We start from the raw sequence: 22,965 nt of genomic DNA on the forward strand, positions 1-22,965 counted from the left end.
AAAAAAAAGACTAAAGAAACTTAAATCAAAATAGAGATGAAGAAAAAAAAAAGAGTTCAAGCTGAGGAATTGGTCTGGGCTTAGACCCAGTCAATAGTCTTCTAATATATTTGCACAAATAAAAGTAGCTAAATAGAAAAGTCAATATAAAAATCAACAAAATTTGTAGGCATTGTCTCAGGTGCTGATGACGCTGCTGATGTTGCTGCTGTGATTTTTTCTATTTTTATTGATTTGCATATTTTAAAATTTAATAAACTATGATTATTTTGTTTTAGTGCGTTCAGTTATGTTATGCGACTGTTGAAAGGCAACAACAATAGCATCAAGAGCAGCGCTCGCCACAGCGGCTGCGCAGCTGCCGAGCGACTGAGACTCGCGATCGAATACCTGGCCGAAAACTGGCAACGGGTTGGTCAGTTGTTGGCGTCAGCGTCTTTGTTGGCAGCATCTTCACTCGTTGCGAGTGTTAACAGCTGTCGCCCAGGTCGTCGTCGTCGTCGTCGTCGCCGCAGCAGCAGCAGAAGCGGCAGCAGCAACTGCGACAGCGTTGGATCTGACGCCCCGAGTATATATAAGTAGAGAATCCACAAGTTTTGATGCTTTAGTTGCTAGCCCAGAGTCGACCCAGAAGTTGAGGCAATTTTTTTGCTCAGCATCGATCCAAAATTCAATTGACCATTGAATTTTGATACGATCGACACATTCAAGGATTATACACGAAACACAATAAACTGTCGGGATATATATTCTCTGTATAAAAAATATATATAAACGTTTTCTGGCTGCCGTCCGTTGCAGTTAAAAGTGCTCAATATGGTAACTAAACCTTGTTCCAATCTGTATTGGAAATAAAAGACAATCGTGATAAAAAGTGTTCAAAAAGAAGTGTTGCTAAAAGCAAGAAGAAAGAAAAGACAATCGGACGAACCACAAAAATCAATTATTCGTACTTTGCCTTTGCTATATACTGTATATATACTCTATATAAATTTGTATGTATAACAAGGCAGAGCAGGTGCAGAGCTCTGTTTATCTTACGATCCAAGTGACATTTAGAGTTTATGTATTTAATCGTAATTACACGTCCGGTTGGGCCACATTGTGCCAGTGCTAGTGAGCGAACGGCAATATCTTTAGCCACATTACGCATACGCCCATTGCGCCCACGTGGATAGAGCAACGTGAACGTGGTCTGCACCGTGTGGCATTCTGCCAGGCTAGCTCAGCTGTCAGCAATTGCGTCTTTAATCATTAACATGAGTTTCAGTTGGCAGCAGAAGCTCTGGCTGGCATCGTTTTAGCCAGGGCTTCTATGTCAACGCAGTGAATGAGATGAAAACTCGTTTGCATCGTTTGCAAATTATCCATACATTTCATGGATTGACATTTGAATTGGCATATTTAGGCAAATGACCATTAAATGTTGCCTTTAGTTATAGCTCGATGTAGAATTCTTGGCTGTGCCATTGAGAGATGATCAACGTCGATCGGTTCATTAACTGCATCAAGTTCGTTGCCTAAGTCTTTCGATTGCAACAATCAGTTGTACGGCAAAAGATCAAAGACGCGATTGAAAGTGCCAAAGGCAGATTAAAGAGGCTTAAAAATCATAAAGATGATATATTGAAGAGCAATTAGTGCTCATGGAGTAAAAAATAAATCAAGGCAAAAAAAAATATTCAAGAATTTTATATTTAAATCCAATTTATATCTAGACGGGTAAAAATATTAACTTTATCCTTTTTTTTTGTTTCTGCTCAAGATTATTTAACTTTTCATTTAATTTTCAAATCAATCAGAAGTGGTTCGTGTTTTTCCAATTTGAAAATCACCTAAGCCACTTTACATAAATCATCCGAAAAGTCTTCATTAATGGAAACGTGTAGCATTCGCTCACTTTCGTTGATGGCTTGACCTAAATGAGCGTCGTCATTGACGTTTCCGATATGAACGCAAGGTCAGATCGGTTGTAAAACAAATTAATTAACCATAAATTAGCATATTAAATTACAGTCAAATGAAAAACCAAATGAAGAAGAACTAATATGACATAAGGACTCAGTACGTCTGGCTAAAGCAAACCTTTTTTTTCAAAGTCTATAAGACTAATAGGTCTTTAAGTTCTTAATATCAGAGTTAACATCACTTCATTAGGCTTTTTATGAGGTAATCCAAAAAAAAAAAAAAAAAAAAAAAAAAAAAACTGGAAGCGGATGTTTCTTTGATATTGTTTCACTTTCCAGCTTCGAGGTGTTAACTAAGCTCCATGTTCAGCATCTACACGATTCAAGCAATTGAATATAAAACGAGTTTAGACTATCTCGATTAAATTTCAAGTTCATTAACAACCAAATTTTAAAATTCATTTACATTTCAATATGCTATGAATTGTGTGTGGTTGCTGTCTTTTTAAAGATCTGACGATAACTCAAACTTTCGACTAGAATACCTACGAATTTACATATATTTATTTATATTATATATGTATGTATAGAAAAGATTCTTTTGTTATAGGAATTTGGGCATATGGCCTCAGTTTTATGGCGTCGATCAATGATTAGTGCGTATGCTAATTTGGTTTTAGCGACGACTTCAGCTTTTCTCACTTTATTAATGGCGGGTCGCAGATTATTGTTATATAATCGCGTAGTCTCTGACAAAAAAAAAAAAAAAAAGCAAAAAAAAACTAGTCAGCCAGAATTTTTGTTGGCTGACTGGCGCAGCTGGTTTATAGCATAATTAGCTATTTCTGTAGATGGTAACCGCACGTACATTAGTTATCAAGAAATTGTCAGTGATTTTGAGATGTCCGCAAATTAATTGCAGTCATAGCCATTTAGCCACTTTCGTTAACGTTCTCCGTTGACGACCTTGCCCAGATCGGATAATATGCAAATTATAAGACATTAGATTCGTTGACAGCCACGGAAGAAGGTTTAATCTATGCTGATTTTATTTTATTCATTTATTAATTTTTTGTTTGTTTTGTGGTCAGACATCTTGTCTCCAAAGTCAATTAATTATTTCACCTGTATTTTGTCGTTTTGCTTTTCATTGTGATTTTCGTGGTTTTAATTGGTTTGTGGATCAGAGATTTGAGAGCACAATCGAGTTTGGCTAGGTTTCGGATCGCTACCGTGACCTAGAGATGATGTCAAAGTTGAATGCCTTCGACTCAACACTCTACACGCTAACATCTTTATTGTAATTGCCAGTTATTTGTTGTTGTTGTTGTTGCTGTTGTTGTTGTTATATGCAAATGGCAGACAACGTCTGAACTTTAACAAACGACTTTTGTGCCGTTAAACGTTGCTGTCTATGCTTTAACAATGTTGCCTTGCATTTAGACCTAGAGCAAACCACTTTAGCACCAAGTATTAGACAATAATTCGATAAGGTACTTAGCTCAGGTGTCAGCGATTGTGGCAAGCTAACAGCCAAACAGCTTCGTTTGAACATCTTCTTTAGCCATCCGTACTAACTCGATTTATTTCTGTTTCGTTCTCCCACAGAGAAGTGCACTTTTTGTCTTGGGGCTCTGCGCTGTGGCTTTTGCCACCGCATCGGCTGACACGCATGTGGTAAGTACATGGACATCTAACCAAAATACAGTACAGATCATTCATAGAATAATTGATGAATTTCAGCGTAAGGTTCGCGCTGTAGAGGGATACTCCTATCCTGTACCAGATGTGCCATTTGTTTTGCCGCCGCGCACCACTGTGCCACCTGTGACATATAGGCCACAGCCACCAGTGACCACTACGCCTCGACCAACTCTACCACCAACCACCAGGCCTCCCATTCGTACTCCTCCACCTCCAACCTATTTGCCACCCACGAATAGGCCTCAGCCTCCAGTGACTACTCGCCGACCAACTCTACCACCAACCACCAGGCCTCCCATTCGTACTCCTCCACCTCCAACCTATTTGCCACCCACGAACAGGCCTCAGCCTCCAGTGACTACTCGCCCACCAACTCGCCCACCAACTCAACCACCAACTCGCCCACCAACTCGCCCACCAACTCAACCACCAACTACCAGGCCTCCGATTCGCACTACTCCGGCACCAACCTACTTGCCTCCTACAAATAGGCCACAGCCACCTGTGACGACGAGGCCCCCAGTAATTATCACCACCCGTAGGCCAACACCTCCGCCAACCCGTGCGACTAGGCCTCCAGTGATTACTACCACTCGTCCACCAGTCACCCGTCCACCAACTACGTACTTGCCTCCCTCAACTACCCGTAGGCCAACAACGACTACCCGTAGGGTAATAACCACGCCGGTTACCCGTAGGCCCCCACCCAGTACTGTAGGACCAACCTACTTGCCTCCTACAAATAAACCCCAGCCCCCAGTAATTATTACCACCCGTAAGCCAACACCTCCGCCAACTCGTGCGACTAGGCCTCCAGTGATTACTACCACTCGTCCACCAGTCACCCGCCCACCAACCACGTACTTGCCTCCCTCAACTACCCGTAGGACAACAACGACTACCCCTAGGCCAACAACGACTACCCGTAGGCCAACAACGACTACCCGTAGGGTAATAACCACACCGATTACCCGTAGACCCCCACCCAGTACTGTAGGACCAACCTACTTGCCTCCTACAAACAAACCCCAACCCCCAGTAATTATTACCACCCGTAGGCCAACACCTCCGCCAACCCGTGCGACTAGGCCTCCAGTGATTACTACCACTCGTCCACCAGTCACCCGCCCACCAACCACGTACTTGCCTCCCTCAACTACCCGTAGGACAACAACGACTACCCCTAGGCCAACAACGACTACCCGTAGGCCAACAACGACTACCCGTAGGGTAATAACCACACCGATTACCCGTAGACCCCCACCCAGTACTGTAGGACCAACCTATTTGCCTCCTACAAACAAACCCCAGCCCCCAGTAATTATCACCACCCGTAGGCCAACACCTCCGCCAACCCGTGCGACTAGGCCTCCAGTGATTACTACCACTCGTCCACCAGTCACCCGCCCACCAACCACGTACTTGCCTCCCTCAACTACCCGTAGGACAACAACGACTACCCGTAGGCCAACAACGACTACCCGTAGGGTAATAACCACACCGATTACCCGTAGGCCCACACCCAGTACTGTAGGACCAACCTATTTGCCTCCTACAAACAAACCCCAACCCCCAGTAATTATTACCACCCGTAAGCCAACACCTCCGCCAACCCGTGCGACTACCACTCGTCCACCAATCACCCGTCCACCAACCACGTACTTGCCTCCATCGACCACCCGTAGAGTAACACCTCCGCCAACCCGTACGACTCCAATAATAATTACCACCCAGAGGATAACGACCCCTAGGACCACCAGGACTATTGTGACAACACCGAAGCCGACCAAGCACGTGGGCTACGACTATCCCAAACCCAGCATACCCTTTGACTTTTAAGCACCCGTACAGCAGCACAGTTATAGCCGTCGATGAATTCAACGACGCTCGAAAGGCAGATGGGTGACATTTCATTTCATTTTAATTGAAATATTATTGTCTGAGGGAGGGGAAGCAATAACTGATGCTCTCTAAATATATCTAGCAATGCAAATGCCAACCATATCTATAGGGCTAGATACATCTAGTCAATGCAGTCGAAAAGATTTTTACAGCGTTTCATGAGGGTGCTCCAAATTGCGATACCACTGAAGCGTCAGCAAGAATTCAACTTGTTTGTTTTTATGAATTAATGAATCGCATACTCATACAATTAGGGATCACTGTATATGTATCTAACTTTTTGTAAACTTCTTAAATATGTACTATAATACGCTCTTGCTATGTTTTATGTCTCCCGTCTCAAGACTATTTAGCTCTATGTTCAAATAAAATGAAAACAAACACCATTTATAATCATTTGTAAAGACTCAACCAACTCTGGGTTTATGAAATGTGGTTTCAATGCATATTCAATTGGACAACGGGAAGTGTTTTCAGGACTTGCTATTATTATTATTATTATTATTAATATTAAGTTTTTGTTTTCTAAAGTTATGCTAAGAGCAGATAAAACTCGCGTGAGGTTGAAACTTCAAAAGAGTGGATCGTATGACTTTATCGAAAGGTTTGTATTGGATGTGATGAATAAGACGTGACTCGAAATTTAGATGCATGATGAGCATTGCACGATGATTATGATTATGATGATCATATATAGGAATGCATGATCAAATATATAATGCATGTCGTATAAGGTAGTTAACGCTGACATGATATGATCTTAGCTATGCATGCTGATGTATATAATGATGATTAGTATAATGATGTTAGTAGTGATATGATAAGGTCTTACAGTATTTCAGAAGTTTTAGATGGAAGTTGATCTCTTTTATCTATGTTATATAAATATTCAAGTAAATTTATTCCATCAAGAATTTCAGTTCATCTGTCGAAATATCAACTTTTGGGCTAGTGTCAAATGTTGTTTAATTAGCCTTAAAACTATTTAAATTCGATAATTACTTTATTCAGCTTGACTTTGCACTCAATTGAGCAGAGTTTTAGGCACTTCGGCTAAGCAATTGTTTCTCGCTTTGGATTCTTTATCGCGTGCATGGCTCGGCGCGATCTTGTGCTGTTCATGGTGTCTGCCTTTGAAGTATCTCATTTTCTTTTCCACGCCGAGATCGGGCGCACGAAATCATTTAGGCAATTAATTTATTTGTCTATTATTTTGCTTTCGTATGTTAAACTTTCTAATTAGCTGCTTAAGTGCAGCCGCAAGTTTTTTAGGGGCTGCTTGGCCGCAGCTGCAAGCAGTCGTCTTTGCGATTCGCGATGAGGAAGTCGCGTCCGGTGCGCCAACAGATACCGATATCAACAATTTTTACTGTGAAAAAATGTTTATAAAGCCAAGAGTGCAGCCGGAGCCCGACTTACACGATAAATCGCTGCGGGATCCACATCCTGCCAAAGGCGGCGCAAAGCAAAAGGCTAATAGCGGCCGCTGGCCACGGACTATGGGCCTGCTCTATGTGTACACAATTGTGAGACGAGTGCTATTAGATCAGTGCAGGGCGAATAAAACTTTCCATTTTACAGATGTCTCTTATGGTCGTCAAGGTCGCATCAACAGCAGCCTTATATCAACAGCAGCAGCAGCAACAGCAGCAGCAGCAGCAGTTACTCAACCAGATTGAGGGCCAGACGCTGTCGGAGACAACGCCCAGTACTGAAAGTGACGACAACTCGAGTCAAGAGGCGGAACGTTTAAACATTGAGAAGATGCGTGCCAAGTTGCAGCAATTGCAGCACGAGCAGCAGCAGCAATATCGTCTGCAGCAGCAGCAGATGCAGCTGCATCTGCAGCAAATGCAACAGCAGCTCCACCTGCACGCCAACGATGTGGAGGATCTGGAGGTGGAGAGTGGCACAGGTGTTGGTGGTGGTGGTGTTGGTGGTGGTGCTGGCGAAACTGCCTACTTATTGGAGCGTGCCGACGATGTTGCGCCCATTTACGGAACATGGCGCACGAAAGCGAGACGACCCCAGCCGCCAGGCGTCAGCAGCAGCGGCGGCAACGGCAACGGGAACGGGCTGCAGCACGCAACGCCTGATGATGGCGACGCTGGCGATAATCATCTGTATGAGCGGCTGCCTAAGCGAGCCGTCACCATGACGCCGCTGCGTGATCTTTTGCGCGATCAGCTGCCCCGCCCACCGCGCCTCTCCACGCAGCGGCCGCCCTCATCGGCGGCGGCGTTGCTGCGGCGCCAATACTCCGAGACGCCAGGCACGCTGGCTATGCGCGATGATTACAAGCCGAAGCCGTTTCACTTTCCCTTCGACGGTCCGCTGCCGGAGCAGTTCAAGAAGGGCGAGGCGGAGCGCCTGAACAACATCCAGGACATCTTGCACAACATGCACATCAACAATCCGCTGCCCAGCAAGATGCCCGGCCTGGTCATGATGCCCACCGGGCTGCACATTGCGGGCAGCTACAAGAACCTCAAGTCCAGTGGCATTGCCAACTTCTTTCGGGGCAAGCGCAGCAAGAAGCAGATGCAGTTCACCATTCCGCTGCCCATGTTTCCCATGGGCGTGCCGATGCCCCTGTACCCAGGTGCGCCACATCAGCGCGTAGCCATCGAGCAGCTGTATCCATATAAGCCGCGCTCGCCACAGGACATCAATTTGCTGGCCCTGCAGCAGGCGCCCGTTAGCAAGCCCAGCTCCAAGAAGAAGCACAAGAAACAGAAGCAGCAGCAGCAGGAGCAGAGCAACTACAACAACATGCTGCTGGAGCACGGCAGCCAGCAACATTTCTTGGTCGATCCCTTTCTGCAGAGCTTTCCGCCCATCATAGCGCTGAATGCGACGCGCCAGCCGCAGCACAAGCGCATTCCCTTCAAGGTGAACCTGGACATCTACCCGGTGCTGCCACCCTCTAGGCCCACGTCCGTGCTGCGCAGTCCCTATCCGAGCGACTACGCAGTGCCCACTGCCGGTGCGCTGGCTTCCTCGCCTGGCTCCATCTATGCGCAGCCGCAGCTGCAGCAGAGTCTGTACCAGACGCCCTTCAAGTTCCCCACGCAGCCGCCCAGCCACCTGCCGATGATCTTTCCCGATCAGTCCATACGCTACAGCCAGCAGCAGGCAGTCTACCAGTCCGGCAAGTATGCGCCGCAGTCCCAGCAGAACGATGACTGCGTCTATGGCCCAGCCGTGAGCAGCAGCAACGGCAATGCCAATAGTGGAGCCGTGGAGAGCAGCAGCAATCAGATAATGCTGCATCTGAATGTCTTTCCCAAGCAGAAGACTTCGCCAGCGGTGCGCGCCTCCACCAATCCCTTTTACAATCACAACTTTTCGGGCTTGCAGCGCAATACTTTCAGCGCCAGCGACCGGGAGCAGCCACTACCCAAGCCACCGAGTCCCGTCGAGCCGCGACAGGTGTCTGCCACACAGTCACAGCAGCAAAAGCAGCAACAACAGCAGCAGCAGCAGCAACAGCAACAACAGCAACAGCAGCAGCAACAGCAACAGCAACAGCAACAGCAACAGCAGCAGCAGCAACAGCAACAACAGCAACAGCTGCAGCAGCAACAACAGCAGCAGCAGCAGAACCACACTCAACAACAACAACAACAACCTGTAAATCAACCGATTTCACGCAGCGACAATCTCTCGCTCATTGACTTTGAGCATCCCATTGTCGCAGCCGAGGTGCCGCAGCCGCCCCAATTACCGCAACCTGCTGCATTCACCGGCCACCCAGCTCTGTCCTCCAATCATGGAGGACGTTACAGCGTTCAAGGCGAACATATTCGCTATCACAAGAATCCCCACATCGATCAACTGGCTGCTGAGGCACAAACCGCTTCGCTCTTTCGCTTTCCCGTTGAGGATCTGATACAGTTCCAGGTGGATGATGCGCTCTAAATCGTTCTAGTTGTAGGACTTATCTATATAACAATATGCATATAATAAATACATTAAATATTTTTAGTGTTTGTATCAATGTGAGTGTTTGATTTTGAAAAGTCTAATTTTTGAGGGAGAAAGAGAAAGGGAGAGAGACAGAGAGAGAGAAAGAAGGAAACCTGCTTATGGGAAAACGGAAAATCATAGAGACAATTCTTTAGAATAGGAAAGATCCATTCACTTTACGATTTCCTTATGTGAACTGGACTAATTGAGAGTCCCTTTACCTTGAAGTGGAACTTGGCTTGCTTTAGAATTGGAGAATTATTCACCTTTTTGATTTAGATTTAGGCTAAAATTTTGCTGCTATTTTTTTCAATTTTTTAAATTTCATTTTTCTTCCAATTTTCCAACTGGATTCCTAATATTTTCTACATTGGACCTAGGCTCTCATAACTGTCATAAATTTGATTACCTCTTTAAATTTCGCATTGAATAACAAAAATGTGTAACATATTTTAAGGCTGCCGCAGAAAATGAACTACGTAAAATTTCCACGCCGAGTGTGTACACACTGGCGCATATTTCATTGCCACTCGTTTTGCGCATGCGCGAAATGTGTATCAAAACAAAACCGGCGACAGGCACGAAACCAGTATTTACCACTGTTTGGCCGAATCACGCACGCCGTTGGCCAGCAAAGAACGCGAGTAGCAGCATTGGCTCAACAGGTAAGACGGCCAGATCGACAGAAGGTGAGCGAGCGTCGCGTCGTTAAGACGTTGCTGCGGTTTAAAAATTCGTCGGAAACAGTCGGCAAAAAAAAAGAAAACCAACGACAAAAAAAAAAACAAGCGCAAAAAGTAAAGCAACAAAATATATATTCGGAACGAGAATCGAGTTTTGTGCCTGGCGTCATAGTCGATCGTTGTTGGTTTTTTTGCGCGTGAATAAAAGTGAAATAATCATTTAATAAGTGTAATAGCGGTTAAGCTAATTAAGTGAAAGACAGAGACAGAGATAGAGAGGCAATGTGAGTTGAGAGCAAGACCCTAGGCATCCGCAGTATTATGTTTTATGCGCTGCTTCCTGGCCATTTCCATTTTAGTTCTTTTTGTTGTTTTTCTTTTTTTGCCCAAACACCAACTGACCAGCGGTCTATGTATATGTCTGTATCTTGTAGATACTTATGTATCTGCACGCTACGCCAGCGCAGAGAGCAACCAGTTCTGTATTCTGCGCTTATTTATTTGAGCTGCCTTTTTGCACATTTCGGTGTATGCATGTATGTGTGCGTGTGTGTGTGCGTGTGTGTTAGCTTGCTTTCTTTGACTTCCCCATGCTGTGTGCCTCATTCCTCATTCCTCATTCTCCAGCTGCGAAAGAAAGCCAATCGTTAAGCGTCTCAGCGCCAAATGATTGGAGCATCATCAGCAGTCGCCTCATCATCATCATGTGCCACTTTTCACATGCGCATAAAGTGAAATTGGCAGCTGAATCGAATTTCTTTTCTAGAATTGGTCAAATATTTGTTTTTGTTTTTGTTTCTGTTTTACAACTCTGCAGTATTACAAGTTCAGCGCACGGTTTTCCGCTGAGCGAGCACAAATCTGTGCATCTGCAGCAATTGCTGCCGTTGCATTGCAGCCATAGCCAAGGTCGAATGGGCGGATGGGCGGCTAACATTGAATGAGTTTATGAATTGTTTTTCGATTTTAGCTGTGCTTAACATAAACTTGTCTCTAGCTCTATCTCACACTCTCCCACTCTCCCTCTCTCTCTCTCTCTCTCTCTTAAAAGAAATTCGACAGTGAATATTGTGCTAGATGTGCTAAACACTTAAATAAATACAATCGAAATACTGCCAAGCTAACGGATATCTATAGTTAACGGCATTGGAATTAGCAACGGCAACATGTTGCTGCCGTCGCTAATGTGTCTGCCGCTGCTGCTGCTCTGTGGCTGCGGCTGCCTGGCCGGGGCACAGCTGCTGAATCATCCGCCGCACTTTGTGCCCAGCTCGGGCGACATGTCCCGCTTCAGCCTGTCGGAGCACACGCCAGTGGGCAGCCCCGTCTATCAACTGAAAGGTAAGTCGTGGCTGCATTGTGCACTGAGGTCAGCCAGTGGACAAACCCATGTTTCATAATAAACAGACAGTGGTGTTTACAGTGTGTGTTAGACTAAGAGATACCCTGTAACAACTTCTATGGGTCAAGATAACTTAGCTGCGAAGAGACTATGATAGAGCTAACCAGAGCAGTGCTTCTCTGGCAATTTTTCTATGTAAGGTATAATAGTTGTATGATACCCTAGCTTTAACTGTAAGAGGGTATATCACAGATCCAGCTTCATTCATTTATTTATAGAATATTTACCAAGCTCTTTTAGTGACTCATATATTTTCATAGTCAATATACCCCGCTTCAACCATTTACATTGCATACAGGGTATACAAGCAGCAACAATAGCCCCAATTCTCACATTATGTACGGCCAAAACCTTTCACAAAAACACTAAATTAATTTTAAGACAATGTTTTTTGGCCTAAAACTCGCCGAGTCTCTCTATATAGTCTCTATATACATATATATTTATGTGTGTGTATACACAGACATACATACACACATACATCATAATTGTATTGCGCTTTTGGCCTGGTCATTTGATAGTTTAATTATATTTTTGTTGTAATTTGACTTTTGTGTGCTCGAAGTCTCGAATTGCCTTTGCTGACTTTCATTTCGCGACTCGAGAAGCGGGTCGGCGGGGGACATTGTCTATATGACCATAATTGAAATATTAAGCGCTTGGCTCGCCGCAACGCCACCTACTTTTGGCCAACCTTGTGCAGAGTATTAATTTTTTTCCCATTTATTTATGCGTCTTGTTCATAGTTTCATTTTGTTTGCTCGCTCGCTGAAGTGTGCCTCGACATGTTCATTGCATGTTGCGATAAGCGCTAAGTAATGTCAAAATGATAATACGTATGTCTTGCATGCCTGGCATTGCATTCCGGTAATCAACTTGCACTCGTGTAGCCAGAACCCCAAAAACAATGCCAGCAGCTACATACACATGTATCTCTGTCTGTCTGTATGTGTGTGTCTTTTGTATCTGTGAGATAGACACAGGCGGAAATGCATTTGAACACGTCTGTGCGTAGCAGTCGCGATAGCAAGGCAATCGCGTCGATAACGATGCCAATTATTATGGGAATCTGGCGTGTGGCCAAGTCTGCATTAGATGCAAATGTTGGCCATTATTGATATTGGCCACGCGCTCACTTTTATCCGCATAGAATCTGGCGACACTATTACTTTGCTAAGTGCAGCCAATCAATTGAAAGTTCCAACTGTTGTTGTTGTTGTTGTTGTTTTATTGCAAATGTCGTAATCTCAGACTTTCGCAATGGCCAAGGAGCTGGCTCTGCTGCGCTGGGCTGGGCTAGGCTCGTGGCAGCTGCAACAGCTGCTTGGCTTATACAACAACAATAGCTGCCTGAGATTGCATCGGTTGCATCTTCGTGCCGCTTTCGAGTGTGAGCTTTTGTTTTTGCTCCACCTGCTCCACAAAATAATGCCCCGTTGACACCTTAGCCCAGTTATGGCTGCGGCCTGTAATTTGATGCGCCCAACGCAACAGCAGCAGCAGCAGCGGCAGCAGCAGTGGGCCAGACACCAAGGCAGACGACTTTCATGTAACTTATTTATAAATGTATCTTGTATCTGCATATTTTATGTACATATATCAAATGCATCTGCGCTTCAATGAAGAGCTCACAATTCAACTTAAAGGTTCAAAATGCAATCAAGTATTTGCATTAACTTGGGAGTTGATACTCAGCCGAGTGCTCATTGACTTGTTCACATGTGTGTGCGTGTGTGTGTGTTGTGGCTGGGTGAGCGGTCGCCCAGCCAGTTAGTTTTGCAAGCTGCATCCGTGAGATAAACGTCGTCAAAAAAAAAAAAAAAAAAACACGTTTAGGCCAACAATTTGCAGCGCGCTGCGTTTGAAATTAAGAGTGCCATAAATTCACACACAAACACACACACATAAATGTCTATACACACACACACAAATTGAAAAATTGGCAGGCATACAAAACACTGTCTAAACTGTGAGCCAGGAAGCAGCCAAGACCCCAATCGACTCGACTCGACTTGGCTCTATCAGCTGCATAATTTGTGATTGCAATTTTCGACAGGCAATCATCAGAAAAACCAACATTTCTTGCATCACACGGCTCGCTGCCAATAGGCCAATCGGCTGGACCAACTGGCTGCCGTATATGCATCGGCCATCGGCCGTATATGCGGTAAACAAACAAACATGTTACAGCTCTCCCCTTGGCTTTGGCTGTTTTACATGCAAATTGGTCAGTGGACAAATCAAGCGATAATAGCGGCTAATCAATAAATGAAAATGGGACAAAAGACTGCGGCTCAGGGTCGTGCTTAACACATATGAATATATGTATGTTTGTATATATTTACATATATCGAGTTTTCCTCAAGTAAACCCATCGCTTTTATCAAGAACTAGCATTTTTGTTTGAGCTTTGATTTGATTTATGTGTTTACATTTTTTGGAACCAAGCATTGTTGTTTAGCTTTAGTATGTTTATATATAAACATTAGGAAACATTTATTTAAATTTATTTAAATTGTCTTTATTCGTTCTTTATATCAACATTGGACATTTTTATGGGTCTTATTAGCAGGCGCCACTCTTGATGGCCTTGCTACGGTTGTTAAGCTGTAACCACTTGATAAGCGCAAAAGAAGGCGTGGCCAGTGTCCAAACATCAATTAGTTTCACATTAAAATATCTAAAATATATACATTATTTTAATATATGTTTTATTCCTCTTTGAGCCATTAGGATTGAAGTAAAGTTGAAAGCATTTAATAATCCAATTACTCGAAAATGTTTGCTAAGCTATCAATGGAAGGCAAGAAAAGTAATCATTGATGAGACACTACATTTTATATGGACAAACATTTTATATATATTTTTTTAAGTTTTTATTCATTTCAATTGTCTTGTCTAATCCGTCAATTAAATTGCAATAGTAGAAATTTTCTCACCCCACATATTCTCATTTCGATCTTTACCTATTAAAGCCTTTCTGCTTCTCTACCACAAACTATACCATATTTAGTATTAAATTTATATTCAAATATTAATCTAAAAGCTTAATCAGCCAATATATAAATTATTTTTGCCAGCAAAATATACCCCTAAAATATATCTTTCAAGCCGCAATAAAAGTTTCCTAACTTGCATGATATTTGGCCATAAACAATTTTACTTTCTATGCGCAATTATTAAATTAAATGAAGTTAAAAATATAAACAACATAATTAAGCAAATGGCGTGCTGTAATTATTTTGACTCCAAACACACAAAACAGAAAAGTAAAACCCAAAACAAACACCAAATGAATAATTGCTCAAAAACGTGTAATACAATGCGGGCGTTTCTTTCTTTTCGTTTTCGCCTTCTTTTTTTTTTTTTTTTTTTTTGCTGTGTGTCTAATAAATAGCAAAATATTAACAAATACGCTTCGCAGAGCATGAAATCACAGAAATTGCTTAGACCCAGTCGCGACTCTCCCACTTGCAACAACTCGGACACACATGCTGCGTGTCATAAGGCAAAAAAGCAGAGACGAAGAAGAAAGGCAAAACATCAAGTGAAAAGTAGAAAAGTCCAAATATTTTTCAACATTGAAAAACTTGGATAATTGTTGCTATTACTGAGCTCTGTTAGGCCTTCCCAGTTTGTTTTTTGCTATTGTTGCCCCCCCCCCAACCAGATGCCATATGTGGCTGCAACAACAATCGTTTGATATACCAAATTCCAGCACCAAGCCATACGCAACTCGTGTATATGAGAAATCACATGAAAATATGTGTAAGACCCGAAAAAGAAAAACTAGAAAAATGATTATGTACATTAAAAGTGGGCACTCACGCGCCAATGGGAGAGAGGGAGGGGGAAGGGAGCAGAGGCAGGGGCAACAGTGGAGAATGCGACTTGAGGCAATGAAAAAGATTCGGGTTGGCGACCGCAATTGGTAAGTTGTTGGGTGTGTGTCGAGTAGAGAGTAGTATGCTGTATAGAGAACGTGTTGTTTGCTTCCCGCTTTGTGGCTGTGCTGCAATTGTCGGTCGCCGTCTGTCCCTCTGTCCCTCTCTCCCTCTCTTCCTCGGCCCGTTTTCAAAATGGTTAAAGCAAACTTGAAAACCTGAAAAGCCATCGGCCGTCTGTCCTCTATCGTCTGTCGTCTGTCGTCTGCTGTGTGTGCCAAAAAAAAGTAGTTTTCCAGACTGCCATGGGGTTTATTATGGTTTGTCTTTCGGTTGCTCTGCTCTGCTGGGATCATTTGTTTTCTTTCTGTTGGCCCCAGCCACTTCATTGAAAAGAATTTCTAATGTTTTTTTTTTTTCGTGTTTGCCCCCAAGCTGCGTTTTAGTTTCCTGCATTTGAGAAATCTCTCAAAAAATAGGCAGAGAGGCAAAAGCGAAAGAGAAACTGGCCAAAGTAGAGCTGTTTGTAGTAAGTCCCATATTCAGTTCAGTTGACCCAACTCCCAGACTTAGTTGCATAGCTTAGCTCCATTTCCACGCCCAACTAAACTGCAAAACTCGAATGGAGCAGGCTGTGGGAACCTAATTAGCATTTTTCACACGCTTAAGCATAACCCCGGCCCAGAGTGTCAGATGTTGTAATTAAAGCAGTGAGCGTGTCGAGCAAAATGGGAAGTCGACAAACAGCTTTTACTACTGCAATGCCTCACACGAGTACCCACACGCCTAGCCCCGCCGCCTAACTGACTTTAACTACTTTGTTACACATTTGAAGGCATCGACCCGGAGGGTGGACGACTTAAGTACAGCATATCTGGGCCAGTTTTCTCGGTGGATCGGGAGACGGGCGTGGTGCGGCTGCGCCAGGAACTGGACCGCGAGACCCAAGATACCGTTGAGGTGATCATCAGCATCACCGACGAGGGCGTCTATGGCACAGAGCCGAACACGGTGTCCCAGCGCCGGGAGATTCCGGTGCGCGACTACAACGACAACCAGCCCACATTCCTCGGTCGTCCCTATACGGCCAGCGTGAGCGAGTCCCTGCCCGTGGGCTCTGAGCTGACCGTGGAGCCACCGATCATAGTTGTGGATCGTGATGACGGACTGAATGCGGAGGTGCAGATCAAGTGTGTGCAGGTAGGTCAGATCTAAAGTAGACTTGGCTCTACCCTAACTCTCTCTCTCCCTCTCTCTCTCTCCCTCTCTCTCTCCCTCTCTCTCGATTCCCTCTGCCAGGAGAACGACATTTGCGACATCTTTGAGGTGCGCGCTGTCAAGCTGAGCAATGGCAACTTTACCGCGAGGGTTGCTCTAAAACAAGCTCTAGATTTCGAAAGCCGTCCCTCGTACATCATGTCGATCTCGGCCTCGGATAGTGCCATAGAGAACCGCCTCACCTCATTCGCCACTGTTTCCATAAATGTCATCGATGTGCAGGATCAGGCGCCCGTCTTCACCAATGCCCCCTACTCCGCCACTGTGGCCGAGAATACGCCCGCCGGCGTGAGCATATTAACCGTGAAGGCAATCGACGGCGATGTGGGCATACCAAGGGATATCTTCCTCTCGCTGGAGGACGAGCCCTTCGGGCACTTCGAGCTGGTGCCCTTTGGCGATGCCAAAGAGGGCACGGCTATACTGCAGACCACAAGCGAGCCACTGGATCGCGAGAATCCCGATATACTGCAGAATGGCGGCGTCTATGTCTTCTCCATAAGAGCGACCGAGCTCATAGACGGCGCCATACCCGCCGAGTTCTCGGTGACTCGAGTGACCATCGTTGTGACCGACGTGGACGATCACCGGCCAGAGTTCAGTGCCTCGCACTTCAACATTTCGATTGCCGAGAACCTGGCGAATGGGATGCCTCTGCCGGGCCTCTCCATATTCGTGGATGATCGTGACATGGGCGAGAACAGCCGCTATCAGCTCAAGCTGCAGGACATCTCCAAGGCAGCTGGCGTATTCGCCGTATCGCCCACAGAAGGGCAGGGCCGAACACCTGTCGTGGTCAAAGTGCTCGATGCCAGCCAGCTGGACTATGACAATCCCGCGCAGCGCAAATTCGAGTTCGACTTGGTGGCCACGACCCACGGCGTGGAGCAGGCAAAGGCTCGCGTGGAGGTCCACCTGCTGGATGCCAACGATAATGCGCCCGTGTTTCGCCAGCAGACGTATCGCTTCACAGCTCCCGAGAATCTGACGAGCGACTCCCTGGTGGGCATTGTGAATGCCACCGATGCCGATTCAGCCCAGTTTGGTCACGTGCAGTATGTGCTCAAGGGCTTTGGCGCCGACAACTTCTACATTGATCCAGAGACCGGGGGCATCTATCTGCTCCGAGCCCTGGACTATGAGAAGCAAAGCACCTATAGCCTGACCGTGGTCGCTGTCGACGGCGGCGGTCGCGAATCGAATGCCAATCTCTATGTGGACGTGCTCGATGTCAACGACAATCATCCGAGCTTCGAGAGCAACGAGTACAGCCGCACGATCCGAGAGGGCGCCTCCATCTTCGAGCCGCAGTTCTTTGTGCGCGCCCACGACGCAGACGGACCCAGCCAGGGAAACGGCAGAGTGAAGTACGCCATTGTCTCGGAGAACAGCATAGCTGGCAATGTGTTCCGCATTGAGCCAGACACGGGCGAAATAACGCTGCAGAAGGCAGCCAGATCCATGGACACGGAGCGTGGCGAATACGAGCTGGTCGTGTCTGCCACAGATTTTGGTAGGTTTTGAGAACCATGAGGCGAATAACTATATCTCTATATAACCTACTTATTTCAAGGCATTCCCCCACTCACTAATACCACACGTGTTCTGATACGCGTCGGCATCTCCGGCAATCAGCGACCCATTTTCAAGGGTCACTTCCAGAATGTCGAGAACCTGCCAGTGATTGGCCCGCCCAGCTATCGCGTGTCCATACCAGAGAACGCTGCTCCAGGCTACAATGTGACGACAGTCTCTGCACACGATCCGGACGGCCTGGACAGCCTGCTCCGATATCGCATTGTGGGCGCCAACGACAACTTCCAGATCAATGAGTTGTAAGTCCAAGTCTAAAACTAAACTTAATCCCAGATCTCATGCTCATCTCTCATACTCTCAGCTCCGGCCAGATCACAGTGTCGCCTCAAGCGCGCATCGATCGCGATTTGAACATGAATAGCTTTGAGATCATTGTGAATGCCGTGGACTCTGGCACGCCCATACCGGAAACGGCCACCACAACGGTCTACGTGAATGTGAAGGACATCAATGATGAGAAGCCCAAGTTCGAGCAGAACAGCTATGCCGCCTATGTCTCCGAGCGCACAGTCGTTGGCGAGAGCGTGCTGCGTGTTAAGGCTATCGATAAGGATCTCAATTCGCGGCTGGAGTACAGTCTCCAGGGACCGGTTCAAGCCACCACCAAGGCGGGCGTGAGCATAGCCAATCGCAGCAATTATCCCGTGCAGGAGGCCTTCCGGGTGGACAAGCATAGCGGCGAGATCTTTGTGAACAGCACGCTGAGACACGATGTGGCAGCCATCATCATCTTCACGGTGGCTGTGCGAGACCTGAACGCTGAGGTGGATCCGGAGAAGCAGGTGGACACCACTGAGGTGACGGTTTATGTGCAGTCCTTCAAGGACAAGGATCCTGTGTTCAAGAATCCGGGCTGGAGTAGCTCCCGCCCCGTCGTCAATGTCAAGATCAAAGAGGAAATGCCCATAGACAGCGCGCTATTCATACTGCAAGCCGAGGATCCGGTTACCGAGCAGCCCATAACCAGCTTTGAGCTAGTAACACCCAAGGAGCTGGAGTACTTCCACATCTCGGAGCGCACAGGCGAGGTGATTCTGAAGAAGCGCTTGGACTACGAGGCGCTGGCGGAGTCGGGCAGCGCAGACTTCGAGCTGCAGGTGCGTGCGAACAGCGCCGATCGTCAGCGCAGCACCATCAGCCGGGTGAACATCACAGTCGAGAATGTGAACGACAATAGTCCGATCTTCGATCAGAGCTCCTACCATGCCACCATCATTGAGAACAAGGGCCACCCGGAGCCGGTGCTGCAGGTGAGGGCGCAGGACAAGGATGCCGCCCTCAATGCGCGCGATGAACGTTTGGGCTATCACAAGATCATCTACTCGCTGCAGGGCGAGCACGCAATGCTCTTCGAGATCAACAACCTAACCGGACAGATCATTGTGGCTCGCAATCAAACCATCGATCGAGAGCGCACGCCCTCCATTCGCCTGCAAGTGAAGGCGGAGGACTCGCCGGGCAAGCCCACTGATGCCAAGCAAAGCGTTGTGGAGCTGCTGATCGATGTGCTGGACGTGAATGACAATGCACCCGAGTTTACCAAGAAGGTTTACAGTGCCGTCATACCGGAGAATGCTCTCAAGATGGAGACTGTCCTGCAGCTGGAAGCCACCGATGCGGACGAAGGACCTGGCGGCGAGGTGCGCTACGAGCTGGTCAATGAAGGCGATGCCAATGGACTGTTCAGCGTGAATGCCCAGAGCGGACTGTTGACCACACGCCGCAACCTGACGGGCAAGGGCCGCGCCGAGGCCTATGTGCTGATCGTGCGCGCCCAGGACAATGGCAGTCAGGTGCCCAAGCAGTCCAGCCTGTCCACAGATGCCGAGGTGCGCATATTTATTGGCGATGTGAGCGCCAACGATGGTGTGCCATTCTTTGTGGCGCCTCGAGTGGGTCAAATGGCAAATGTGACAGAGGTAAGTGGAGCTGAGATTACTTGAAGAGAGATTGAACTAATTTCGCATCTTCCGCCAGAATGCGGCAGTCGGTGCTCCGGTCTTTCAGGTGATTGCCTCGGATCCGGATGATGACAGCACGCCCTCCGGCACCATCACCTACCGCATATTGCCCGATACGCCCGACGCTGAGTCCTTTGCCATAGACACGCACACGGGCCTGATAACCACACGAGAGGAGCTGGATCGCGAAGAGAAGTCCATGTACAAGGTGCTGCTGGAGGTCAGCGACAATGGACAGCCCAAGCAGTCGGTGACGCGCATACTGAAGATCGAGGTGCTCGACATGGACGATCATGTGCCCCGATTTGCCAGAGAGATTGTGAGTTACGAAATATCCGTTAAATTTCTCTAGCTAAAAGTCAACTCCCAACAGGATGCGGGACCGATACCCATGTCCGTGGCCGAGGAGCAGCCGGCGGGCACAATTGTGGGCAACTTCAGTGCCATTGACGAGGACATTGGCGAGAATGCGGCGATTGACTATGCCATCATCGAGGGCAACAACGAGCAGCTCTTCACCATCGAGCGGGATAACAACAGCCTGGCCATATTGAAGACCAGTCAGCCCATTGATCGCGAGCTGGTGGAGTCCTTTACGCTGACTATCAAGTGCCTGAAGCTGGGCGAACCGGCGTACAAGTATATAGGCGATGCCTACGACCGGCAGGATCCCTCGCATCTGCGCATCACCGTGCGGATTCTCGACCTTGATGACAATCTGCCCAAGTTCGAGAATCCCGACTCCACGGTGGGCATACGCATCAATGTGCCCATCGACACGGTGATTACCACGCTGCGTGCCACCGACGCGGATGCCGAGGCAGCGCCCATCGCGCTCTCCATCAAGAACGTGACGTTCGTGCCGCAGTTCTACAAGCGCAGCCGGAAACTGGCCACGGGCAACCTGCAAACGCTGTTCACGCTCAACAACCGGACGGGTGAGCTGCGCACGGGCGGCTCCTTTGCCGACTACGTGGACGGCTATTTCCAGATGCGCATCTGCGCCAACAACTCGGCGAAGGCCAAGCGGCAGACGTACAGCAACATCAAAGTGTTCGTCATACGGGACAAGTCGCTGCTGAAGTTTGTCTTCGCACGGCCGCCGAACGAGATTCAGCACAACATACGACCCTTCCAGGAGCAGCTGCAGAAGAAGCTGAAGCCGCTGGGCCTGGAGCTGCACGTGCTGGACACGCAGGTGTTCACGCGCGCGGACATGAGCCTGGACTTTACGGCGACCAGTTCGTGCTTCCAGATGTTCCGCAACGGCGCCGCATTGTCGCTGAGCGAAATGCAGAAGCTGATGAACTCCAAGGAGCTGCGACACGAGCTCATCGACATCTATGCGGCGTACGGCGTGAGCGATCTGGAGTCCTGCTCGGTGCGACGCACCCACACGGCGGCTCTCTTTGGCAATCTGCTAATGTCGGCGGGCGCCTGGCTGGTCATACTGGCGGCGCTCATAGGCATCGCGGCGCTGGTCTCGCTCTGCACCGCCTGTTGCCTGAGAAAGAAGTGAGTGTGAGAGAGAAAGAGAGGGAGGGAGTGCATCCATTCAATATATATTTTCTTTCACAGATTCAAGCGCTATAGCAAACGCAGTCTGCAGGCAAGTCTGCGCACGCCCACAGAGCATACGCCCACCTCGTATAGCTACTCAATGCCCGCCGTGCTCTACTCGGAGCCCATCTATGGACCCTTGTAGCCCCCACTCATATTCTGCACGGCCAGCCGCCGGCAATACTGAACTACTCAATTCTAGTAAATTAGTGCTCAAGACTCGAGATCCAAGCCACGCCTGACCATATGATATATAGGTAGAGCTCAGGGCGGCTTGGGCAGAGCGGGTCCCAAACAGTCCATACATAAGCATAAGCATAAGCACACTATGCATGTGATCTAGTATGTACATAATATACGACTATGTATAGAGTATATAGAGTACATCTGTGTAATATTAACTACTGTATAAACTCGTCGACAACGAAACTTTTAGACTTAAGTTCTCTTATAAACTAGCAAAAGCGAATCGAAAGTCATTTTAATTTTATGTGTGTCATCTGCTGAAGAGATTTATGCAGCGCCTGAAATAAATAATATTAAATAAATGACATATATATATGTAAAATTATATCTTATCTTTATTCTCTGGCAAATGCGTAACAAGTGCAAAATAAATATCAACTCAGTTCTCAACAGGATTTTCCATATCCTTTGCACGCTTCAGCTTGACGTGCTCAAACTAAAACTAAATACATATATTTATTTATGCATATGTTATGTGTTATGTATTTAGTTAGCTTTTTTTTTTTTTTTTTTTTGTTTTGTTTTTTTTTTTTTTTTTGGAATGTGAACATGTGTGCAAATAAATTGTATCTACAACAAAATACACGAATACTTTGTTATACTCCGTGGACATGCAAAGCGATACGGCGCACTTAAATGTGTGAAAGCAAGTCAACAAAACATTCTACTAAATAGTCTAGCTTATGGCTGACTTTTGGGGTCTATAATGTGTCTGATATAAAGTGATATCATGTTACGATTAGCTTTGTTTTAGCAGCTAAATCAGAGTCCTTAAGTTGACCAATGCCGGCAGGACATTCTCGACCTTTCTGTCTTATTCATCATTGGGCGATAGTCATAGGTTATAGGTGCTCATATTGCAAGAAGGTTAAT

General features: G+C 46.7%; 3 protein-coding genes across 12 annotated transcripts; all 3 read left to right on the forward strand.

Moving 5' to 3' along the window:
* Positions 1-594: 594 nt before the first annotated feature.
* Positions 595-5,899, forward strand: LOC6581619 (extensin). Of its 9 annotated transcripts, none has more exons than XM_044009732.1 (4): positions 595-819; positions 3,516-3,584; positions 3,651-4,777; positions 4,820-5,899. In XM_044009732.1, the coding sequence occupies exons 1-4, from the start codon at positions 817-819 to the stop codon at positions 5,448-5,450; spliced, it is 1,830 nt and encodes a 609-aa protein (XP_043865667.1). In that variant the 5' UTR covers positions 595-816; the 3' UTR covers positions 5,451-5,899. The 9 variants fall into 9 exon arrangements, with proteins under 9 accessions (XP_043865667.1, XP_043865674.1, XP_043865668.1 ...); XM_044009739.1 differs by having other exon boundaries at positions 3,651-4,540; positions 5,078-5,899; XM_044009733.1 differs by having other exon boundaries at positions 3,651-4,498; positions 4,541-5,899.
* Positions 5,900-6,270: 371 nt separating this feature from the next.
* On the forward strand, positions 6,271-9,469 carry LOC6581620 (putative uncharacterized protein DDB_G0271606). Its single transcript, XM_032731338.2, has 2 exons — positions 6,271-7,039; positions 7,095-9,469. Exons 1-2 carry the CDS (start codon positions 6,737-6,739, stop codon positions 9,432-9,434), a joined length of 2,643 nt encoding a protein of 880 aa, XP_032587229.1. The 5' UTR covers positions 6,271-6,736; the 3' UTR covers positions 9,435-9,469.
* A 693-nt stretch (positions 9,470-10,162) lies between these two features.
* LOC6581621 (cadherin-23) lies at positions 10,163-22,417 on the forward strand. Of its 2 annotated transcripts, none has more exons than XM_044009727.1 (9): positions 10,163-10,449; positions 11,217-11,506; positions 16,287-16,651; positions 16,751-18,242; positions 18,303-18,564; positions 18,627-20,244; positions 20,303-20,605; positions 20,660-21,801; positions 21,865-22,417. In XM_044009727.1, the coding sequence occupies exons 2-9, from the start codon at positions 11,332-11,334 to the stop codon at positions 21,989-21,991; spliced, it is 5,484 nt and encodes a 1,827-aa protein (XP_043865662.1). In that variant the 5' UTR covers positions 10,163-10,449; positions 11,217-11,331; the 3' UTR covers positions 21,992-22,417. The 2 variants fall into 2 exon arrangements, with proteins under 2 accessions (XP_043865662.1, XP_043865663.1); XM_044009728.1 differs by having other exon boundaries at positions 10,163-10,394.
* Positions 22,418-22,965: the final 548 nt, after the last annotated feature.

This window comes from Drosophila mojavensis, unplaced genomic scaffold (genome assembly GCF_018153725.1).
Source record: "Drosophila mojavensis isolate 15081-1352.22 unplaced genomic scaffold, ASM1815372v1 contig_74, whole genome shotgun sequence".
Taxonomy (NCBI): Eukaryota; Metazoa; Arthropoda; class Insecta; order Diptera; family Drosophilidae; genus Drosophila; species Drosophila mojavensis.